Source organism: Pararge aegeria, chromosome 2 (assembly GCF_905163445.1).
Source record: "Pararge aegeria chromosome 2, ilParAegt1.1, whole genome shotgun sequence".
Lineage (NCBI taxonomy): Eukaryota > Metazoa > Arthropoda > Insecta > Lepidoptera > Nymphalidae > Pararge > Pararge aegeria.
In genome coordinates, this window is record NC_053181.1 from 11,375,094 (window position 1) to 11,394,606 (window position 19,513).

Sequence of the window (19,513 nt, forward strand, 5' to 3'; positions counted from 1 at the left end):
ACCATTGTAGTTTAACTGGAAAAAAAGATTCGCAAATATTTTTAAATTGTTAGTTTTATGATATCTAATGTAAAATATTTTGACATTTCATTTTGCGACTCGTAAAATAATAGAAACTCATTTGTTACGCTATTATTGTTACGCTCAGTCTTACCTTAAAAAATTGAATAAGAGATACCAGAACTTCGTTTTATTTTAGTCCAAATTCTATGTATTCTTCATTGTTCTTAGGTATGGAGGGTAGAGGTAAGGAGAGTCATCTGTGTATATGAAAAAGTGTCGTCAAAATGTATTAAATTAGGATGGCGCCACATTTGCATCAGGGTAACTCTTAAAAGAAGCGCCAAATATAAATATTGTTAGAGTAGGCTTGAAAAATAAACAAGGAAGTATGGAGATACAAGGAAGTAAGGTTATATTTACCACAATATTTTGTACAACGTAAGTTGTTGAAATTCTCAATAATTAACTACTTTAGTCGATAATGACATTAAATTTTTTAACTCTGCATACTTCAATTCATCTACGATTGCTACATTCATACCATACCCTGTGCACCACCAGCGCCATTGTGGAGGATTTTTGAACTGTTATTTAGCGCATACACTGGACACTTTTTCAACTTTTCTCCCATATAAGATGACTCTCCTTACCTCTACCCTCCATATTCTTAGGGAAAGAATAATACTATAGATTAAATACCGCGTCAAGTTAAGTTGCATGTACTACATTATACATAATTGTTCTACTGTTCCTTGTTAATATGGAAATTGGTTAGATTAAACTTAGTTTATATTTTTTAAACTCTTCTCATTGTGGGAGGAGACGCCCTGTAGTGAGTCGGTAATGGATTGATATGATGATGAATATTTTTAAACATTTAAAGGTAAACGACGCAAATACACAATCTTCTTCTGATTTACGATTCAAAAAAAATTCTACCTGCTATGTGAATGTGCAGCAGTATGTTTATCCATAGACAATTTATCTATTAAAAATTCACGCTTCTGCCTTCTATCAGAAATTTATCGTCATCAGTCGTGCAAAATGGCGACCACGAACGACTCGAAGGCGCCATTGCGCCTTGTAAAAAGAGTACAATTCGGAATATTATCTCCAGATGAAATTGTAAGTTGAATGTTTAATGCGTTTTAGTGATGAAATAAATGTTCTTGGAAAATGGTTTACATTGATGGGAAAATTCCAATGTTGTGCAAAGGTGCTACTACGATTGCGTCGTGTTTTCCTGCAACTCTAATGCAATGTTTATAATAATTTTTGTTTATTCTTTTTGTGTATGTAATAAATATGATTTAAATGAAACAATAACGATGCGTTCTTTATTACTTATCCAAAATATACACAAATAAAGTTACTATTCCTAGCAAAGTAATCTATATCATCATACTTGAACTCCCAGCTTGATTCGGAAATGTATAAAGTATTTCATTTCCACTTTCCAGCGACGAATGTCAGTCACAGAAGGGGGCATCCGCTTCCCGGAAACGATGGAAGGCGGAAGGCCTAAACTTGGAGGCCTTATGGACCCTCGACAAGGGGTGATTGATAGAAGTTCAAGGTGCCAGACTTGTGCTGGTAACATGACAGAGTGTCCAGGTCACTTTGGCCACATAGATTTGGCAAAACCAGTTTTTCACATAGGTTTTATAACAAAAACAATAAAAGTATTGAGATGTGTCTGCTTTTATTGTTCTAAGCTGCTCGTGAGTCCGGTAATGATTGCTCTTTTATTTTCAATATCCAAAATATATATAGGAAATATGTTTGTAAATATACTTATTTAAAATTTTAGACAAATCCAAAGATTAAAGAAGTCATCATGAAATCAAAGGGCCAGCCTCGTAAACGTCTGACATATGTTTATGATTTATGTAAAGGAAAAAATATTTGTGAAGGCGGTGAGGACATGGATATTGGCAAGGAAGGAGAAGAGGCAAAAAAGAGTTCAGGTCATGGGGGTTGTGGGCACTACCAACCATCCATTAGAAGGCAAGGCTTGGATCTCACAGCAGAATGGAAGCACGCAAATGAAGATACACAGGACAAAAAAATTATCATTACTGCAGAGAGAGTGTATGAGATTCTAAAACACATTACAGGTATAGTTATAAGGCTCCATAGTACTATTTTACTTAATTAGAATAGAGATGTAATAGGTTTCAGCTTCTGAAAATGCAGAAGATTGCAACATATGCCAATTGAATGAACTAGCTTAAATTATTAATTTTTCATGTCTTACTATGATATATATTTATAGGATTCTGTAGAATTTTAAAAGCAAAACTATTTGTTTATTGACTTGTAATTTGGAATAGTAACTTTACACAATCCTTGCCCGATTACGAAACCAAGTTACTCGGTCAAGTTCTGTATCAAATTATGAAATAAATTTATTAAAGCTGGACAGCTTATGAAAAGTTTAAAAAAATATTTCACTCATTTTTATCTTAATAGATTTAATTACAATAAATTATTGTGTAATCTCCACGTGGCAGTAGTATTGCCATCAAGTCTACTGCCACCTTCAAATTCTCACTTCATTTTTAGATGTTTTTACTTTTGCACACCTCATAATTGAAGAAGCGTTGAAGGGATACTCTACTCCGATATTTGAAAGTTGAGGACTTTTCGAAACTAAAAATGGCTGTATTTTTCACAATTATTTAAATTTAATTAATTAATATTATATAATTAATATAAAACTACTAATAAATTGTATAGTCTAACAATTATAAAAATTGGGTTTGTTCACAATGCTTGCGAGCTATTTTGTTGCTTTACGTCGACAATGGTGCAAAATGTTGATAGTAAAATAAAAGTTAATTCCATTTACGTCATTGACTATGATAATAATAATAATAAAAAACAGACGACTTGGAGCCACATTTTTTTTAGTGAAATGATATTATGAGACATGCACTTTTGGATTTTTTTAGTGCATCCACCACTATTACTACTACTACCAATGTATTTTGTCAACCTTCAACTGTGCTTTTAGTGACTGTCCTTGACTTTATACAGCGGGAGTAGAGCATAACCTCAACGCTTCGCTTATGAGGCTTGCAATTTAATATGCAGTCAGGCTATCTAACATCTGCCATTTTTTTTGCAAAAAAGTGCCCACGCATAAAGTCTGTATTAATCAATAGCTCTGCTTCATCTGCTAGGGATTTGCGAATTATTTAAGCAACTTACTATTTATATTTTTGTTTAATATAAAAATTAAACACTGGATGCGAATCAGAATCACATTTGGTCTTTTTTTATTAGTAATTTGGCTGTGAGACTTACCTATGAAATTGAGATGCTGAAGGGCCAACCTCAGCATTTACTTAAAATATAAAATTCATTCATTTCAGGCTTCACCTATAGGAAGAAAAAACAAAATATATAAAATGTCAGAAAAAATTTGAATTTGATAATGAAATCATAATCAAAATCAAAATTCATAAAATTTTAAAAATTAATCTTACAGATGTTTGTTTCGGTTTGGCTTCCCGGGATATATATTAGTTAAGTTAACAAAAGCTCTGTTGTTTCAGATGATGAGTCTTTTATATTAGGTATGGATCCTAAATTTGCAAGACCAGACTGGATGATTGTCACAGTTCTCCCAGTTCCACCTCTAGCTGTTAGACCAGCAGTTGTTATGTTTGGATCAGCTAAAAATCAAGACGATTTAACTCATAAACTTGCAGATATTATCAAAGCTAATAATGAATTAATGAGAAATGAACAATCAGGAGCTGCTGCACATGTGCTCACAGATAACATTAGAATGTTACAGTTTCATGTTGCTACTTTTGTAGATAATGATATGCCTGGAATGCCAAAGTTAGTTTGATTGAAATAAAAATAAAATTGTAATAATGTCTAAATTTCAAAATGTAATCTCAATTTTTGTTTACTTTTTAGGGCTATGCAAAAATCTGGAAAACCATTAAAAGCTATAAAAGCACGATTAAAAGGCAAAGAAGGCAGAATCAGAGGAAATCTTATGGGAAAGCGTGTCGACTTTTCAGCCCGTACTGTCATTACACCCGATCCAAACTTGCGCATTGATCAAGTAGGGGTACCCAGATCCATTGCGCAAAATTTAACATTCCCTGAATTAGTTACGCCTTTTAACATTGATAGGATGCATGAATTGGTTCGCCGAGGAAATGCTCAATATCCAGGTGCAAAATATATTGTGCGTGATAATGGTGAGAGAATAGATTTACGATTTCATCCTAAACCATCCGATTTGCATTTGCAATATGGATATAAAGTGGAACGTCATTTGAGAGATGATGATTTGGTTATCTTCAACCGACAACCAACTCTACACAAGATGAGTATGATGGGTCATAGGGTGAAAGTTTTGCCTTGGTCAACATTCCGTATGAATTTAAGTTGTACTTCACCTTATAATGCTGATTTTGATGGGGATGAAATGAATTTACATGTACCACAATCCATGGAAACTCGTGCTGAAGTAGAAAATATTCATATCACACCAAGACAGATTATTACGCCGCAAGCTAATAAGCCAGTTATGGGTATTGTGCAGGATACATTAACAGCTGTACGTAAAATGACAAAAAGAGATGTATTTCTTACCAAAGAACAAGTTATGAATCTGCTTATGTTTTTGCCTACTTGGGATGGAAAAATACCTCAACCATGCATTTTAAAACCTCAGCCACTCTGGACTGGAAAACAAATATTTACATTAATCATCCCTGGAAATGTTAATATGGTTCGAACACATTCCACACATCCAGATGAAGAAGACGATGGACCATACCATTTGATTTCACCCGGTGACACTAAAGTTATTGTTGAGCATGGTGAATTGCTAATGGGTATTTTGTGTAAGAAGTCTCTTGGTGCATCGGCAGGTTCTTTGTTGCATATATGCATGTTGGAATTAGGACATGAAACTGCTGGACGCTTTTATGGTAATATTCAAACAGTTATTAATAATTGGCTGTTACTTGAGGGTCACTCAATCGGTATCGGAGATACTATTGCTGATCCACAGACATATCAAGAGATTCAGCGAGCTATTGTTAAAGCTAAAGATGACGTCATAGAAGTAATTCAGAAAGCTCACAATATGGAACTAGAACCTACTCCAGGTAATACTTTAAGGCAAACATTCGAAAATCAAGTGAATCGTATATTAAATGACGCTCGTGATAAAACAGGAGGCTCTGCTAAGAAATCACTTACAGAATACAATAACCTCAAAGCTATGGTGGTTGCAGGATCCAAAGGATCAAATATTAATATTTCTCAGGTTATTGCTTGTGTGGGTCAGCAAAACGTTGAAGGAAAGCGTATTCCATTTGGTTTTCGTAAAAGAACATTGCCACATTTCATTAAAGACGATTATGGTCCTGAATCAAGAGGTTTTGTCGAGAATTCTTATCTTGCTGGTTTGACTCCTTCCGAATTCTATTTCCACGCCATGGGTGGTCGTGAAGGTCTTATTGATACTGCCGTAAAGACTGCTGAGACAGGATATATTCAACGACGTTTGATAAAGGCTATGGAGTCTGTAATGGTACACTATGATGGTACTGTTCGAAATTCTGTAGGACAATTAATTCAGTTAAGATATGGAGAAGATGGTTTAGCAGGAGAAACTGTAGAATTCCAGAGTCTTCCTACGATAAAGCTGTCGAATAAAGCTTTTGAAAGGAAGTTCAAATTTGATCCAACAAATGAAAGATATTTAAAGAGAATTTTTAATGAGGATATCATTAAAGAATTAACAGAATCTGGATATGTGATTTCTGATCTTGAAAGTGAATGGGCACAGTTAAACAAGGATCGGGAAAACCTAAGGCAAATTTTCCCAAGTGGTGAGTCTAAAGTTGTATTGCCCTGTAACTTCAGAAGAATGATTTGGAATGTACAAAAGATTTTTCATATTAACAAGAGACTGCCTACAGATTTGAGCCCAATTAAAGTTATACAGGGTGTTAAAGAGCTATTAAACAAATGTGTAATTGTGGCTGGAGACGATCGGCTATCTAAGCAAGCTAATGAAAATGCTACTCTACTTTTCCAATGTTTAGTGAGGTCGACCCTCTGCACAAAATTTGTATCTGAAGATCACAGGTTGTCAAGTGAGGCTTTTGAGTGGTTAATTGGAGAAATCGAAACACGCTTCCAACAAGCGCAAGTGAATCCTGGTGAAATGGTTGGTGCTTTAGCTGCACAATCACTTGGAGAACCTGCTACTCAGATGACATTAAACACCTTCCACTTTGCTGGTGTATCGTCCAAAAACGTAACTCTTGGTGTCCCACGTCTAAAGGAAATCATTAACATTTCAAAGAAACCTAAAGCTCCCTCACTAACAGTTTTTCTTACTGGAGGAGCAGCTAGAGATGCAGAAAAAGCCAAAAATGTTTTGTGTCGACTGGAACATACAACTTTGCGTAAAGTTACCGCAAATACTGCTATATACTATGATCCTGATCCTCAAAATACAGTTATTGCTGAAGATCAAGAATTCGTCAACGTTTATTATGAAATGCCTGATTTTGACCCCACTAAGATTTCGCCCTGGTTGTTACGTATTGAATTGGACCGAAAGAGAATGACAGATAAAAAATTAACCATGGAACAGATTGCCGAGAAGATAAACGCTGGATTTGGAGATGACTTAAATTGTATCTTCAATGACGATAATGCTGAAAAACTTGTGTTACGTATTAGGATTATGAACAACGAAGAGAGTAAATTCCAGGACAATGATGAGGAAACAGTTGATAAAATGGAAGATGATATGTTCCTCAGATGCATAGAAGCTAATATGTTATCAGATATGACATTGCAAGGAATCGAAGCTATAGCTAAAGTGTACATGCACTTGCCACAAACAGAAGCGAAAAAGCGTATCACTATAACAGAGCAAGGAGAATTCAAAGCTATCGCAGAGTGGTTATTGGAAACAGATGGTACTTCATTGATGAAAGTTCTATCAGAACGTGACGTCGATCCAATAAGGACATTTAGTAATGACATTTGTGAAATATTCCAAGTACTCGGAATTGAAGCTGTGAGAAAGTCAGTAGAAAAGGAAATGAATGCTGTCTTGCAGTTCTATGGCCTATACGTAAATTATCGACACCTTGCCTTACTTTGTGATGTTATGACTGCGAAAGGACATCTTATGGCTATTACTCGTCACGGTATTAACAGACAAGATACTGGAGCATTAATGAGATGCTCCTTTGAGGAAACAGTAGATGTCTTACTAGATGCGGCTAGTCATGCTGAAGTAGATCCTATGAGAGGTGTTTCTGAAAATATAATTATGGGGCAATTACCTAGAATGGGAACTGGTAAGCATCAGAAAAAAAATCCACGAATGTGTGAAATTTAATTTTAAGAAAAAAAGCGTAATATTTTAAATTATTTCCAGGATGTTTTGACTTGTTACTTGATGCTGAGAAGTGTAAACATGGAATGGAAATGGGAGGACTAACAGTAGGCATGGGAGTTGGTGGAGGGATGTACTTTGGTGTTGGTACACCTTCGATGACTCCTTTGATGACACCTTGGTCTAATCAGAACACTCCTGGATATGGTAGTAGTGTTTGGTCTCCCGGTCAAGGTAAGGATATTTTGAAATTGCGAGTACATTGGTCTCTATATTCTGTACAAATAATACTATGTTATATTATTTTCTCTTTTAGTTGGAAGCAGTATGACTCCAGGAGGTCCTTCATTTTCACCGTCAGGAGCTTCTGATGCTTCGGGATTATCTCCGGCCTATAGTAGTTCCTGGTCGCCTCAACCTGGATCACCTGGCTCACCTGGAGCTCCATTATCGCCCTATGCTTCACCAGCCGGAGCTTCACCTTCATACTCTCCGACAAGTCCTGTATATGTTGCGGCTTCACCTAGTCTTACTCCTACTTCTTCACACTACTCACCAACCACTCCGTCTTATTCCCCAGCTTCACCTAATTATTCTCCAACATCGCCTAATTACTCTCCTACCTCCACTATATACTCGCCTTCGTCACCCGGCTATTCTCCGACATCGCCGGGCTATTCCCCTTCATCGCCATCATATCCTCCAACATCCCCCAGCTATTCACCCACATCGCCTAGTTATTCACCGACGAGTCCTGCATATTCACCTACATCTCCCAGTTATTCTGCCACTTCTCCTAGATATTCACCAACAAGTCCATCCTATTCACCCGCCAGTCCTTCTTATTCACCTACCAGTGCGGCCTATTCGCCGTCATCTCCTGGATATTCACCGTCATCACCCAGTTATTCGCCAACAAGTCCTGCCTACAGCCCAGCATCTCTTAGCTATTCACCATCTTCGCCAAATTTCCCTCCAGCAGCACCGGCTTATTCGCCCACAAATCTATCATATTCTCCAACATCGCCGGTATATTCTCCGACTTCACCAAGTTACTCACCCTCATCGCCGCAATATTCACCGTCACCGAGCTATTCGCCGACATCACCGTCACATGCTGGAGGAAGTCCCACATATTCACCTACAAGTCCACAATATTCTCCAAAGAGTCCTCAATACTCGCCGACCAGTACGGCATATTCACCGTCATCACCTCAGCATCCAGGAAGTACTAGATATTCACCTTCTTCACCTAATTACTCGCCTTCATCTCCAAAATACTCTCCTTCGTCGCCTAGCTATTCACCGTCATCAACCAAATATTCTCCGACTTCACCAACATCACCAAATTACACTCCTACATCTCATACATATTCTCCTACATCGCCTGCTTATTCGCCTTCTTCAGTTGGTCCATCAACCTACTCGCCGACATCACCTAATTACTCACCCACTTCACCTTCACACGACGATGGTGATGATTAAGGCTTAGACTTAAGATCTATAAATAAGTAAATATTAATAAATAAAGACGTATAAAAACAAAAATATTGATGTTAGTATGTACCTTAAATAATTATTTGCGGAGCATTCATTTTGTTACTTTTTTAAGAATTGCTTGCGATAATTATGAGAATAAGTTAATATAGTTATTAACTAGACGTAATTTAATTTTTTTCTGAATGTCTTTGTAAAATGATTTAACATAAAAGGTAGAATACAAATTATTCCACAGTTTATACCACTTATTTACTTGTCGTGTGCATAGGTTGTGTTGTTTTGGGAATAAAAATCATGCGTTCGCGGTAATCGCCAAAAAAGTCGTAATAATTTTGTTATTATATTGCGCAAACTCGACTCGCGATCACCCATAATTAATTATATATAAGTTTATTACTTACATTATAATAATTGATTATTATTATTTGATTGAATAATTGATTATTATAATGTTTTTGGAAGACTAGAACATAAGCTATTGTATAAACTAGCTAAGAGGCCTTTTAGGACTTATCTGCTAAAAGTGTATCAACATTTAATATGACTGCGTAGTAGTTAAAACTACAACCAAAACGACTCTCTTCGCATGTTCATTCAGAAAACCAGACTTCAGAGCCGTACGTGCTATGTAGGTACATACTTTGATTTAGTGGACACTTTTAAGCAGAAGTTGCATTTTTGATAAACTTTAGTCATTATTACATCTATCGCCAGCTATTGTTCAGCATGTACGCGTTTTTGATACTTATGTATAAAGTAACGGACTAAAATTCTTTATACAAAAAATTTTAGGCTGTTATGTATACAGCGTACATTGACATGCAAAATGAGACGAAATATTTGTACAACATTGCACTAAGAATTCTTCACTCATTTTAATTGTTTCCTAAGGTTTCACTCTTCAGACTTATGAAACAATAAAACGAGACAGACTTAAGCACAATTAAAGTTAAGCTGGTTTTACAGACCTCACAGCCTGTGCCAGCCTTAATACACACAAACAACATTCACAACTTTCATACTATTACCCCTGTACCCTGCAAATATTAATTATAATTTGAGATGGATATAATTAAAATGGTATATTCTTATTAATTAATTATTTTACTCTCAGGGCCCAGCCCCACAACGCTTAAATGTGTGAAGCAATGTGGCGGCGCGGCCTGTCCTTATGTACTCATAAAAAATTCTTGGCATTCGGTAGTTTTATGTAATAAAACCAAACCAACTTTTCTCTGATTTGCTGCAACACATCTTGCCAAGCGCGAGGGCTTTTCCGACCACTACTAGGTACTACAGTGGTTTGATTTTTATTGGTTATTAGCATTTTGAAGTTACTACAAGACACACGTTGAATAATGACAGACGAAAACGATAGTGAAAGCAATGATATAGAATTATTAGGAAAGAACGTCCTAGTTTGTATGTGTTATTTATGATCCATTGAATAAAGAAATATTTTTTGATATTGGTGTTTTAAGAAGCACCTACCTTGTTTTTATGTGGAATACTGAAGTGTTATTTGTGTTACATACCTATTTGATTTTTAGCCCATTCGGGTTAGACAAAATAAATGCAATTGAATTGTATTATTTACGGACGTGATGATGATTGTGTTACTGTAACTTTAAGGTTGAATAGAGTGATATGTGTGGTATGAGTGGAATGGTGGTTTTGGTTTAACAAGTGTCCGCCATGTTCATTTTCTTTTCAAAGCAGCCCTGCAGCAGATATTATATTAATCGATAGCTCTCATCAATAAATAAATAATTAATTTTGTCAATCTAGTATTCCGAAACATAAGCTATTAATGTTTTTGTTCACTGATGGTACCCGGTGCCTAGTGTGAGATTTACTAACTATGTTTACTGTTCGATCGCGTGAAATTTAACTACAATTTGTATGGTATCGAAAGAGCGCCATCTAGTGCCGATATTGTTTCTCTCTATTGTAACTAGATGGCATTCCTTCGACTACGCACCCTGGTGGCAACATAAGAGAACAATAAAAACCAAAGTACCGTTAAAAATTTGCTCACAAGTATTATTCTTCGTTCATTCTAGTCTTTGTTTACCTTAAAAATCTATAGGCGATAGGCGACAAACGACTCCGCGTGGACACTAATAAAAAAATGGCGGACACTGGGTAAGCCAGACTATACTTTAACGACTGGACTAAGGGCTAATTCACATACTTAGGAATGGCATCGGCCGGCAGCGACGCGACGAGGCCGCCGCGGGCAGAACAATTTAATTAAAAAAACGCGCGACCGATTTTCAACTGATACTGGTCTATTTATTATGTTGATAAAGATTGAAATTCTTTCACTCTGAAAGTACCTACTCACCACGCGGCCGCTGCTGATCTAGTATGAATTGGCACTTATGATAATATATTCTGTTTATGGTGAAATAAAGAACTATAAAATCAAATTTTGTTTATTCTTATATATATATTTCTTGTGTGCGTGTGTATGTCACCGAACTCCTCCTAGAAGGCTGGACCGATTTAAATGAATTTTTTGGTATCGCTTGGGTGGCACCCTGGATGGTTTAGATTCACAAATTAGCCCGACAGATGGCGCTGGGGTCCGCTAGTTTTCTATTTAATATTATCTCTTAGTGTTACGCAAATTTTTAATATAATGTACCCCTTTAAACACTAGCTACCCTTTCAGAAAATATACTTACGTACCTACTAAATATCTCGAGAATTTTTGCGGTTTGATATGAAATAAGTTATTTATAATCTGCAAGCGTGTACCTACAATTCAAACCTGAAATAAAATATGAAGAAAGTTGTCACATCATCACTATACAATGGAATTAAAAGCGCCCCAAAGTGCTATTTGAAGCAAACTTGTATGTTACCCTAAATTAAGATGTCCTAACCTACCTAGTCAGAGATCGCTTAAAGCGATAAGACCCCCTTTGCGCATATTATATATATTTTTTTATTGGTTTGTTATTTCTTGTTTTCGTGTGCAATAAAGACTTTATCTATTTATCTATCTATCTAGTCAATTTTGAATATAGGTTACTTTAAAATCCATCTACGAGTAAAAGGCAAAATTATAGTTTTGGTTTTATTTGGAAGTTTATAAAAAAAAACAAAATAACATAAGTTAAACAAGTGGGTACTATTATACCGATACACTGTTTTTAATTATCCATTTAGTGTTGATACAAAGTAAGAATGAAGAGCAGGTATTTGAACTAAGAAAGTAGTTTCTTAACTTATTAACATTGATTGGAAGCTTTGATGGAAGATTCTTGTCACAATATTTTAGCGATTTAATAATAACAATTTTAATATAATTAGATATACAGGTAACAAACCTAGTAGGTTATCTTATCACTATAATAATACTATCAAAAATAGGTACCTAAGGAATAAGATAACTAGGGTAGTTATCTACCGCAGAATTAATTAGGTACCTATATTTACTGCTATTAAAACAGTAAAAATAATTTCTCTAATCTTATTTACTTACTAAAATCTAGTGTTACATTTTTTTAAGTGTATCAATGATTCGATAAGCTGTGATACTACGTCCTGCGCTTATACAGGATGTTTTTTTGGATAACATTTTAAACAATTTGTGAAAGCCGATATGACGGGGCCTAAACAAGCCGTCCCACCTGCGTCGGCAGCGCTGTGCAAATCACATCCTGAGTGCGACTAAACTAACGCCATAATTCTTCAAACTAACTATGTCACACCTGTAGGTATACTCTCGCTTACGTTTTTCAGATGATGATGTTTTACTAGGTATTTTGACAAAAGTGGGCAAAATAGTAAATTGAATTGTCCTGATAATAACAATACGAGAACTAAACCCTTTTTCAGTGATAAATGTATTAGTAATTTAAAATTCTTCGAAAATATATTTTTACTAAATTTTGTATCTGATTCTGTACGTTACACTTCCAAATTCTTACGTTGGCGATATTTCTGAGCGCCAGCCTCGCGCGTAATTCTGAGTGAGGTGACTGTAGGCCGTAACCAAAATTAAACTCCACAAGTACCCACCTACCTAAGTTAAAGTTTAGTTCTGTCGCACATGAAAAATGAAATAATTGCAAGGCTGGCTATCGTTTATTATCGTTGAAAGTGTATTTTTATGAAAGTGTTATTAAACTTATTGACCGTTTTATTGTATTACTTAGGTATTAGGAGGGTCAGTTTTAAGTATAATATATTTAGCGACAAAGTTAATAATTAAACCTACTTACAGAACACGTTTCATGCCAAAGGTATGACTACTTATAAAGATTATTGATCGATGCTAAATGTGCTTTTTCTAACTTCAAACACAGCCATTTTATAATTCTATTAGTTTGTTGAAATAAATTAGATATATCTAATGCAGTAAGTAAAGGTATTATAAAGATACCTCTAATCACCTATAATACTATTGGTGTTGACATTATCGCTATGGATCTTAAAACATTTATTTTTTTGAATTTAGGAAGGTAGGTATAAGTTTTCTGAAATTTGTGTTATAAACTTATTTTCCCCTATATATTTCTATGATGCGGTCCTGATCAACGTATTCGAAGATATGCGGGGCGTCCATTAATATCCCAACTGTGCCTGCGGTTGTTACAATAAAAAATATGTAAAGCTGCAGCCTGTCTATCACCATTGCAACGTACTTCCAATCTTCTCGCGTCTGAAATAAATAAAACAAGAAATATATTTTATTTAAAACGCAGTGATAACCTATTAATGAAGAGAAAGGTCGATCACTGAGACAATCAACTGGAAGCTGCCTGAAACTTAACCTTTTTTAGGCAATCACGGTGACGGAAAACATCGTGATGTCATCGTTGCATGTCTGAAGTCTGAGTCAGAGTTTTCCATGAAGTTTTCAATCGCGTGTGAAGTCTACCTATCCGCACTTGGCAATTGTTGGACTACGGAAAAAGCTTTTATAACTCTGGGAGGAGACCCTGTTGTAGTCCGATAAAGGGTTATAACGATGATGATGAAGAGTACCTACTTATATGGAACTAAAATAATACCAAACGGTATGGTGCATAGAAATAGCAGGAGATTTCTAATATCAAAATTAAGAAGGAGTGCTTCTTTATCACGCCATCTGTGCGCCGCATGCTATAATTAAGAGATCTTCTATAGCTTTTACTGTTTTAAAGTAGACTCTGTTTTACTGTATTGTTGGGTAAAGGCTCTGCAGTTATGCAGCACAAGATTTTAAAGATCTTCCAACAAGGTTACAATATTTTCGTGGATGCAAGTGCTGGCAGATACCATGTCTAAATCATAAAATGGTTATGCTGCAACTGTGTACAAAATCTCACTGCTTTTGAAATCCAAAAGAAACTGCTTGATACTTTTGATACCATCAGAAGTTTGGACGAGAGGGTCGTAGTGAAAATTTACCTCATATTTATTTCCTTAATTTACCTGTATATAGAGATCTTCATTACGCAAGTGTTCTGCAATAAACTCGACCGCTTCTGTAGCTTTAGCGGCTTCAGGAGACAAAAGTAGCGAATCAGAGCTCTCAGATTCTCGTCTCTCGCCAAGACCCAGGCCACCAAGTGCTCCAAGACCACCCAGAGCACCAACCTCGCCGCCACCGCCTGATGCTCGATTTATTTTGCAATTGGGATGATGCAAGTCCGACAGCTCCATCGCTTCCATTTTACTCTGTTTAGCTCCGATGGCGCTATAAAACAATTCAATAATAAATTTATGTTTTTTTTTTTACTTGTTTTGAATGAATGAATGAAATGAGTAAATGCTGTGCACACCTTTCAGCGGCCAGTCACAATGATTAGAAACAAAATATTTGTAGCATTTCCTTTAAAACATTCTGGCGAAATAGCTGTTGATGTCCTTTCAGATATAAAAAAAAATAAGGATTTAATTAAAGGGCTAACTTGTGGAATATAAATAAAAAAAGCTTTACGTTCTACAGCTTTCATTAACATTAAGTTCTATAATTATTTTATCTCGATTATTTTTATACATCATGCTAAAATATCTTCGTAAAAGTAGGTACAGTCTACCTTATATGCTTGGGCAAGTCGTGAGGCTGTTGTGGAGGGGCACCCATACCCGGCATTTCCATCATCCAACGTAGACGTGTCTTCCGAGGTCGTCGCATAAGAAGTCCTGCCGGTAAGTAGTGTAGAAAGACACTTCGGATCCAAAGTGGCATTCTGGAACATTTATGAAGGTGTTCCAATAGGAAATTTTTGAACTTAATTCTTGGGAAATGTAATTATTTCAATATTACCAAATGCTAGCCCGTATTGGAGCCTATATGTCTATTTTCTAAATGTCTCTCTCCTTTTATACATTAGGTCTATGCTTCATTATTCCTAATCTTCAGCGTGATAGGTCTTTCTTTCCTATGTAGTAAGTAGATTTGAGGTCTGTGGCTAGTAGTGGGACTTTATATGCTGAGGACCACGATGATGGCATAAATGCGGGTAAAGCGTATGTTTACGAAGTCAGAATTGTGAATACATTTTGATGAATGAACATTATCTGACGGCCGATTGGCACAGTGGGCAGCGACCCTGTTTTCTGAGTCCAAGGCTCTATTCCCAAAACTGGAAAATGTTTGTGTGATGAACATGAATGTTTTTTCAGTTTCTGGGTGTTTATCTGTTTTATTAGTATTTAAGTAAAATGTTCCTAAGTCGTCTTACCTTACCTACCTTACGCCTTACCCTTGACACAATATATGCTTTCTTTGGGGCTAGATGGCGATTTGTGTTGTCGTAGTATATTTATTTTACCAACAAATTTATTTATATTCTGCCTGCTGATTCGAATTAAAATATGGCAGGCGAAATGGAAGTCCATAATTCAACAAATAAACTTACCTATGCGTCCGAGGTCCTCTGAAGTTCCAGTTAATAATGATGACAGTCACCAGTATACTGACAGTATTCATGATAAATGTAAACAGTAGATATTTGGCAATGAGTGGCAAGACCAGCGAGGTAGGTGGGAGTATCTTTGAAACTAGCAGCAGGAACACCACCAGTGACAGTAAAATGCTTATACCTAAAGTTACCTGAAATAAATAAAATAAATTAATACAAACATATTTAAGTACAGTACTGGTAGAGCTTTTGGAGACAGCTCGTCTGGGGATGAACTACCGCGACCGCCATGCTTATTTCTGCCGCGAAGCAGCGTTGTTGCAATGCTGTGTTCCGTTTGAAGGCCGTGGTGGGCATGTAATTACAGGCACATGAGGTTAACATACAAATAAGGTTGATGAACACAGAACGGCATGTTGCAGGATGAGTTCTTTGCATCCCCTGCTTAGTCTTGCCTTGTTAAGGCGATGGTTTTCCATTTGCCATCTGGTTGGTCGTATTAATTGGTTCAAAGGTAACAAAGGCAAATTTTATAAACCACACAGAATTTAATATAGAAATTTACAAATAGACCATCTTAATTAAATCAAATTTATGTTAGGGTCAGTGTAGTAGAGGTGAAGAATATTTTTTTTAGTTAGAGTCGATGGAATAAGGAGTTTTCTCTCATGATGTTAGGTATGTGTTAAATCGTCGCTTATAAGCAGAGCAACGCTTCTAAGGGCATGCAAGGAACACGTCCAAAGTGCTGCCCTGTGTCTATAAATGTGAGGACTGAGGTGCAAGTGTTGAGTTTATTTGCCTGTAATTACACCGGAAACCACGCCCTTTAGACCGGCGAATAAGCATAGCGTGTAATATCCTGTGCGAGCTCTGAAACAAAAAACTCCACTACTTCCAAAGGTGTACGTAGGTGACTAACCATTAAACAACTAAACAAACAGGTTCATTATGAATATTAACCTTTAATAAAAACTTACCTTTTCTCCAGCTTCTGCAGGTAAGTAGAATACAAGAACGCAGAGGAAGGAGATTAACACTGTCGGTAGAATCAAGTTGACGGTGTAAAACAAGGTTTTTCTCCTAATTATTATGTAAAACGTAATATCCGTTTCAGTCGGATGGTTGCCTTCGTATATATTTAAATAAGCAGGTACTTCAATGATGTCCCAAGTCCCAGATTTCCAGTAATCTGAGAGATCGACAAAGTTTTTGTTATTGTATAATGCGAGCGACACTTGGTCCCCATTAAAAGTCCATGATCCGAATTTCATGATGCAAGTTTGTTGATCGAATGGAAAGTAAGTTACATCTATGGTACAAGAACTCTGAAAAAAATAATACAATATTAATGTGCTAAAAAAAGTGATGTGGTAATAAATTCTCTGTAACAATTATATGACGATTATATTTACCTGATATATGGCCGGGGGCACCCATAAAACTTCTCCATTTGGATAAATAAGCACATTAGATTTGTATCGCACCTCATAATTGCCATCAGCGCTAAAAAAAAAATTGCTTTACCTTTTAAAAAAAACACAAATTGAGATTGGTACAATGACGAATTGCTGCTTAATGAAATACTTACTTGTTGAAGAGTACAATGTCTGGCTTCCAAACTTTGTCAGGAGGTAATCTCAGTACACCAATACCTCCGTAGTCAGCCTCATCCCACATCAGCTGGTAATCCATCCATACCAATCGCAACCAAACGTTTGATTTCATGATTTGATTCTTTTCATTCTGTAATTGAAAGAAGTTATCATTAGGTACTCCATTTTCGATTTGTATCTGAGCTTTTAATAAGTAACAATTTATTTTAAAAAGGATATTTTTTAATTAGGATTGTTAAAATAAACCTTACCACGTTAATTAGTTGTACAAAGGCAAGGCCGAAACGAACGTCTACTTTTTGTGTCATATTTTGAACAGGCCGGATCAGCTTGTTGTAACCTCGAAACAGATCTCGGACAAGTCGCTCTTCGTCCTCGGAACACCATCCTAAGAATAAAATTTTGTTTTAACTACCATGAATAAAAAAACGCTACGTCTTTGCCAGTTTGTAGGTATGTCCATTGCGATAAAATTCATCTCAGTACAAAAAAAAAAATAACGCATGCGGTTAATATCTAGGTGACTGTTGATGGTAGTTACTTGTATAATTTATGGATATTTCACTGTTGAAAGATTTATAATGTCCTTTATTCCTAAGGAAATATTTATCTGTTTTCCGTAAATCTTATAAGTAGAGACTACAAATCAGGTAAGTAATTTATTTTGTTTCACATATATACAAAAAAATCGATGAACTGGTTAAAGTAATGTGTACGTAAACACATTTTTCTTGATTGATTACGTACTCGAAATAGGCGCGTTCACGGTTAGCTACTGATGCTGCAGCCACGATCAATAATGATCATATCACAAGATAAACTGATTATGATTTCTTCAAATATAAGACTATCTAAACTATTTCACTTTTGTATGCTTTAATACTTAATTTATAAACGATGCTGCTTATTTTTACAGACGAATGTAGTGCTCTCCGTTTTGAGTAAAGAAAACCCTGCTTCATATATTTTAGAATAATAATAATGAACGATGCTACAATTTAATACAAAAATATATAATATAATTTCTATTACAAATCAATTATACTTAATAACTGTTAACATTTTATCTGGAGGTTAACAGGCGGTATGTGTACTGCCGAAATAAAACAATATAAAAGAATTTAATACTCAGGTTTTGAATTTTAATATGTTAGATTTGATTATTCAGTGAAAATCATTATCGCGTACCTGAATAAAGTGCTGCAAATAGTGCGATGATGAGCAATGGGGCGCGCGACCCTGCCGTCATGGCGGCATACACTACCGCACGGTAGAATATACATACGCATCACCGCGCCGCCGCAAGCCGACCGGTTCTCATCCGGCCCTCCGCCCGCCCCCGCCCGCCCGCCTACGCCCTTACTTACCGCCCGCCCAACTTTTCCGTGAATCTTATCATAAGGCAAATCCTTTAACACCAGACTATTTAACTCATTATAGACATTGTTTTTTACAAATGAATTCTAATTATATGAATAATTAAGTTAGGTCTAAAGTAGGTACATACAACATATTCGTTATTTTCAGCCTTTTAATGTCCTATAACTAGGAATATCCATATTTCATACATGAGACGCGAGAGAAGAATAGAGCTTAGACACTCAATGATGTTGTTATGCGGGTTGGCGTGCGAACGTTTCTAAAACATACAATCGTGATCTTATTCAAAGATTATTAATTGATTGGCTCCAAGCCCATACTAATAGTGTCATAACATAAGTATATGGTGCTACTACAAAATTAGTAGGGTTTTTGGGGTTAAATTTATAGAATATTTTTTTTAATTTGTATGAATTTAGTTCACAAAATAATTATTAATATCGTAAATATTAACGTCAATCAACGTTTTAATCCCGTTACTAGTTTATAGGTACTTAAGTATCTAGATATAATAAGCATTAATAATCTCGTTTTGAAAACAGAAAATAATTTTCACATAAATACAGTTTTAGAGAATCTTTATTCTTTACGTTTTAATTGAACTTGATAAAAGCGTAGTCCCGTAGCTTTACGTTTTCAAAATCTGTTTGCATTGTATTTGCTACGTAACTTGCTGATGTTAAAACCTACAGGCTCTTACTTTTTCCTGTTCTGCACAAGCAAACTGCGCATGTGCAGGCTATCCCTCG

At 35.8% G+C, this 19,513-nt stretch overlaps 2 protein-coding genes across 2 annotated transcripts; one reads left to right on the forward strand and one right to left on the reverse strand.

Annotated features, from left to right (window-relative positions):
• The first annotated feature begins 1,028 nt into the window (after window positions 1-1,028).
• On the forward strand, window positions 1,029-10,368 carry LOC120633875 (DNA-directed RNA polymerase II subunit RPB1). The gene is made up of 7 exons (XM_039904259.1): window positions 1,029-1,128; window positions 1,464-1,733; window positions 1,814-2,120; window positions 3,564-3,855; window positions 3,937-7,364; window positions 7,445-7,636; window positions 7,719-10,368. The coding sequence occupies exons 1-7, from the start codon at window positions 1,048-1,050 to the stop codon at window positions 8,885-8,887; spliced, it is 5,739 nt and encodes a 1,912-aa protein (XP_039760193.1). The 5' UTR covers window positions 1,029-1,047; the 3' UTR covers window positions 8,888-10,368.
• A 2,013-nt stretch (window positions 10,369-12,381) lies between these two features.
• On the reverse strand, window positions 12,382-18,648 carry LOC120634075 (acetylcholine receptor subunit beta-like 1). The gene is made up of 9 exons (XM_039904471.1): window positions 18,573-18,648; window positions 17,636-17,772; window positions 17,360-17,514; window positions 17,184-17,274; window positions 16,749-17,096; window positions 15,766-15,959; window positions 14,941-15,093; window positions 14,333-14,597; window positions 12,382-13,577 (listed from the first exon to the last, which is right to left on the reverse strand). Exons 1-9 carry the CDS (start codon window positions 18,631-18,633, stop codon window positions 13,413-13,415), a joined length of 1,569 nt encoding a protein of 522 aa, XP_039760405.1. The 5' UTR covers window positions 18,634-18,648; the 3' UTR covers window positions 12,382-13,412.
• Between the last annotated feature and the right edge of the window lie 865 nt (window positions 18,649-19,513).

Excerpts from the sequence above, each read along its gene's own strand:
- LOC120633875 (XM_039904259.1), top strand. The coding sequence starts at position 1,048 with ATGGCGACCACGAACGACTCGAAGGCGCCATTGCGCCTTGTAAAAAGA. Across the intron at positions 3,856-3,936 it reads GATATGCCTGGAATGCCAAA|GGCTATGCAAAAATCTGGAA; the intron begins GTTAGTTTGATT and ends TTTACTTTTTAG. Across the intron at positions 7,637-7,718 it reads TGTTTGGTCTCCCGGTCAAG|TTGGAAGCAGTATGACTCCA; the intron begins GTAAGGATATTT and ends TTTCTCTTTTAG.
- LOC120634075 (XM_039904471.1), bottom strand. The coding sequence starts at position 18,633 with ATGACGGCAGGGTCGCGCGCCCCATTGCTCATCATCGCACTATTTGCA. Across the intron at positions 17,275-17,359 it reads GACATTGTACTCTTCAACAA|CGCTGATGGCAATTATGAGG; the intron begins GTAAGTATTTCA and ends TTTTTTTTTTAG. Across the intron at positions 14,598-14,940 it reads GACTTGCCCAAGCATATAAG|CGCCATCGGAGCTAAACAGA; the intron begins GTAGACTGTACC and ends ATTGTTTTATAG.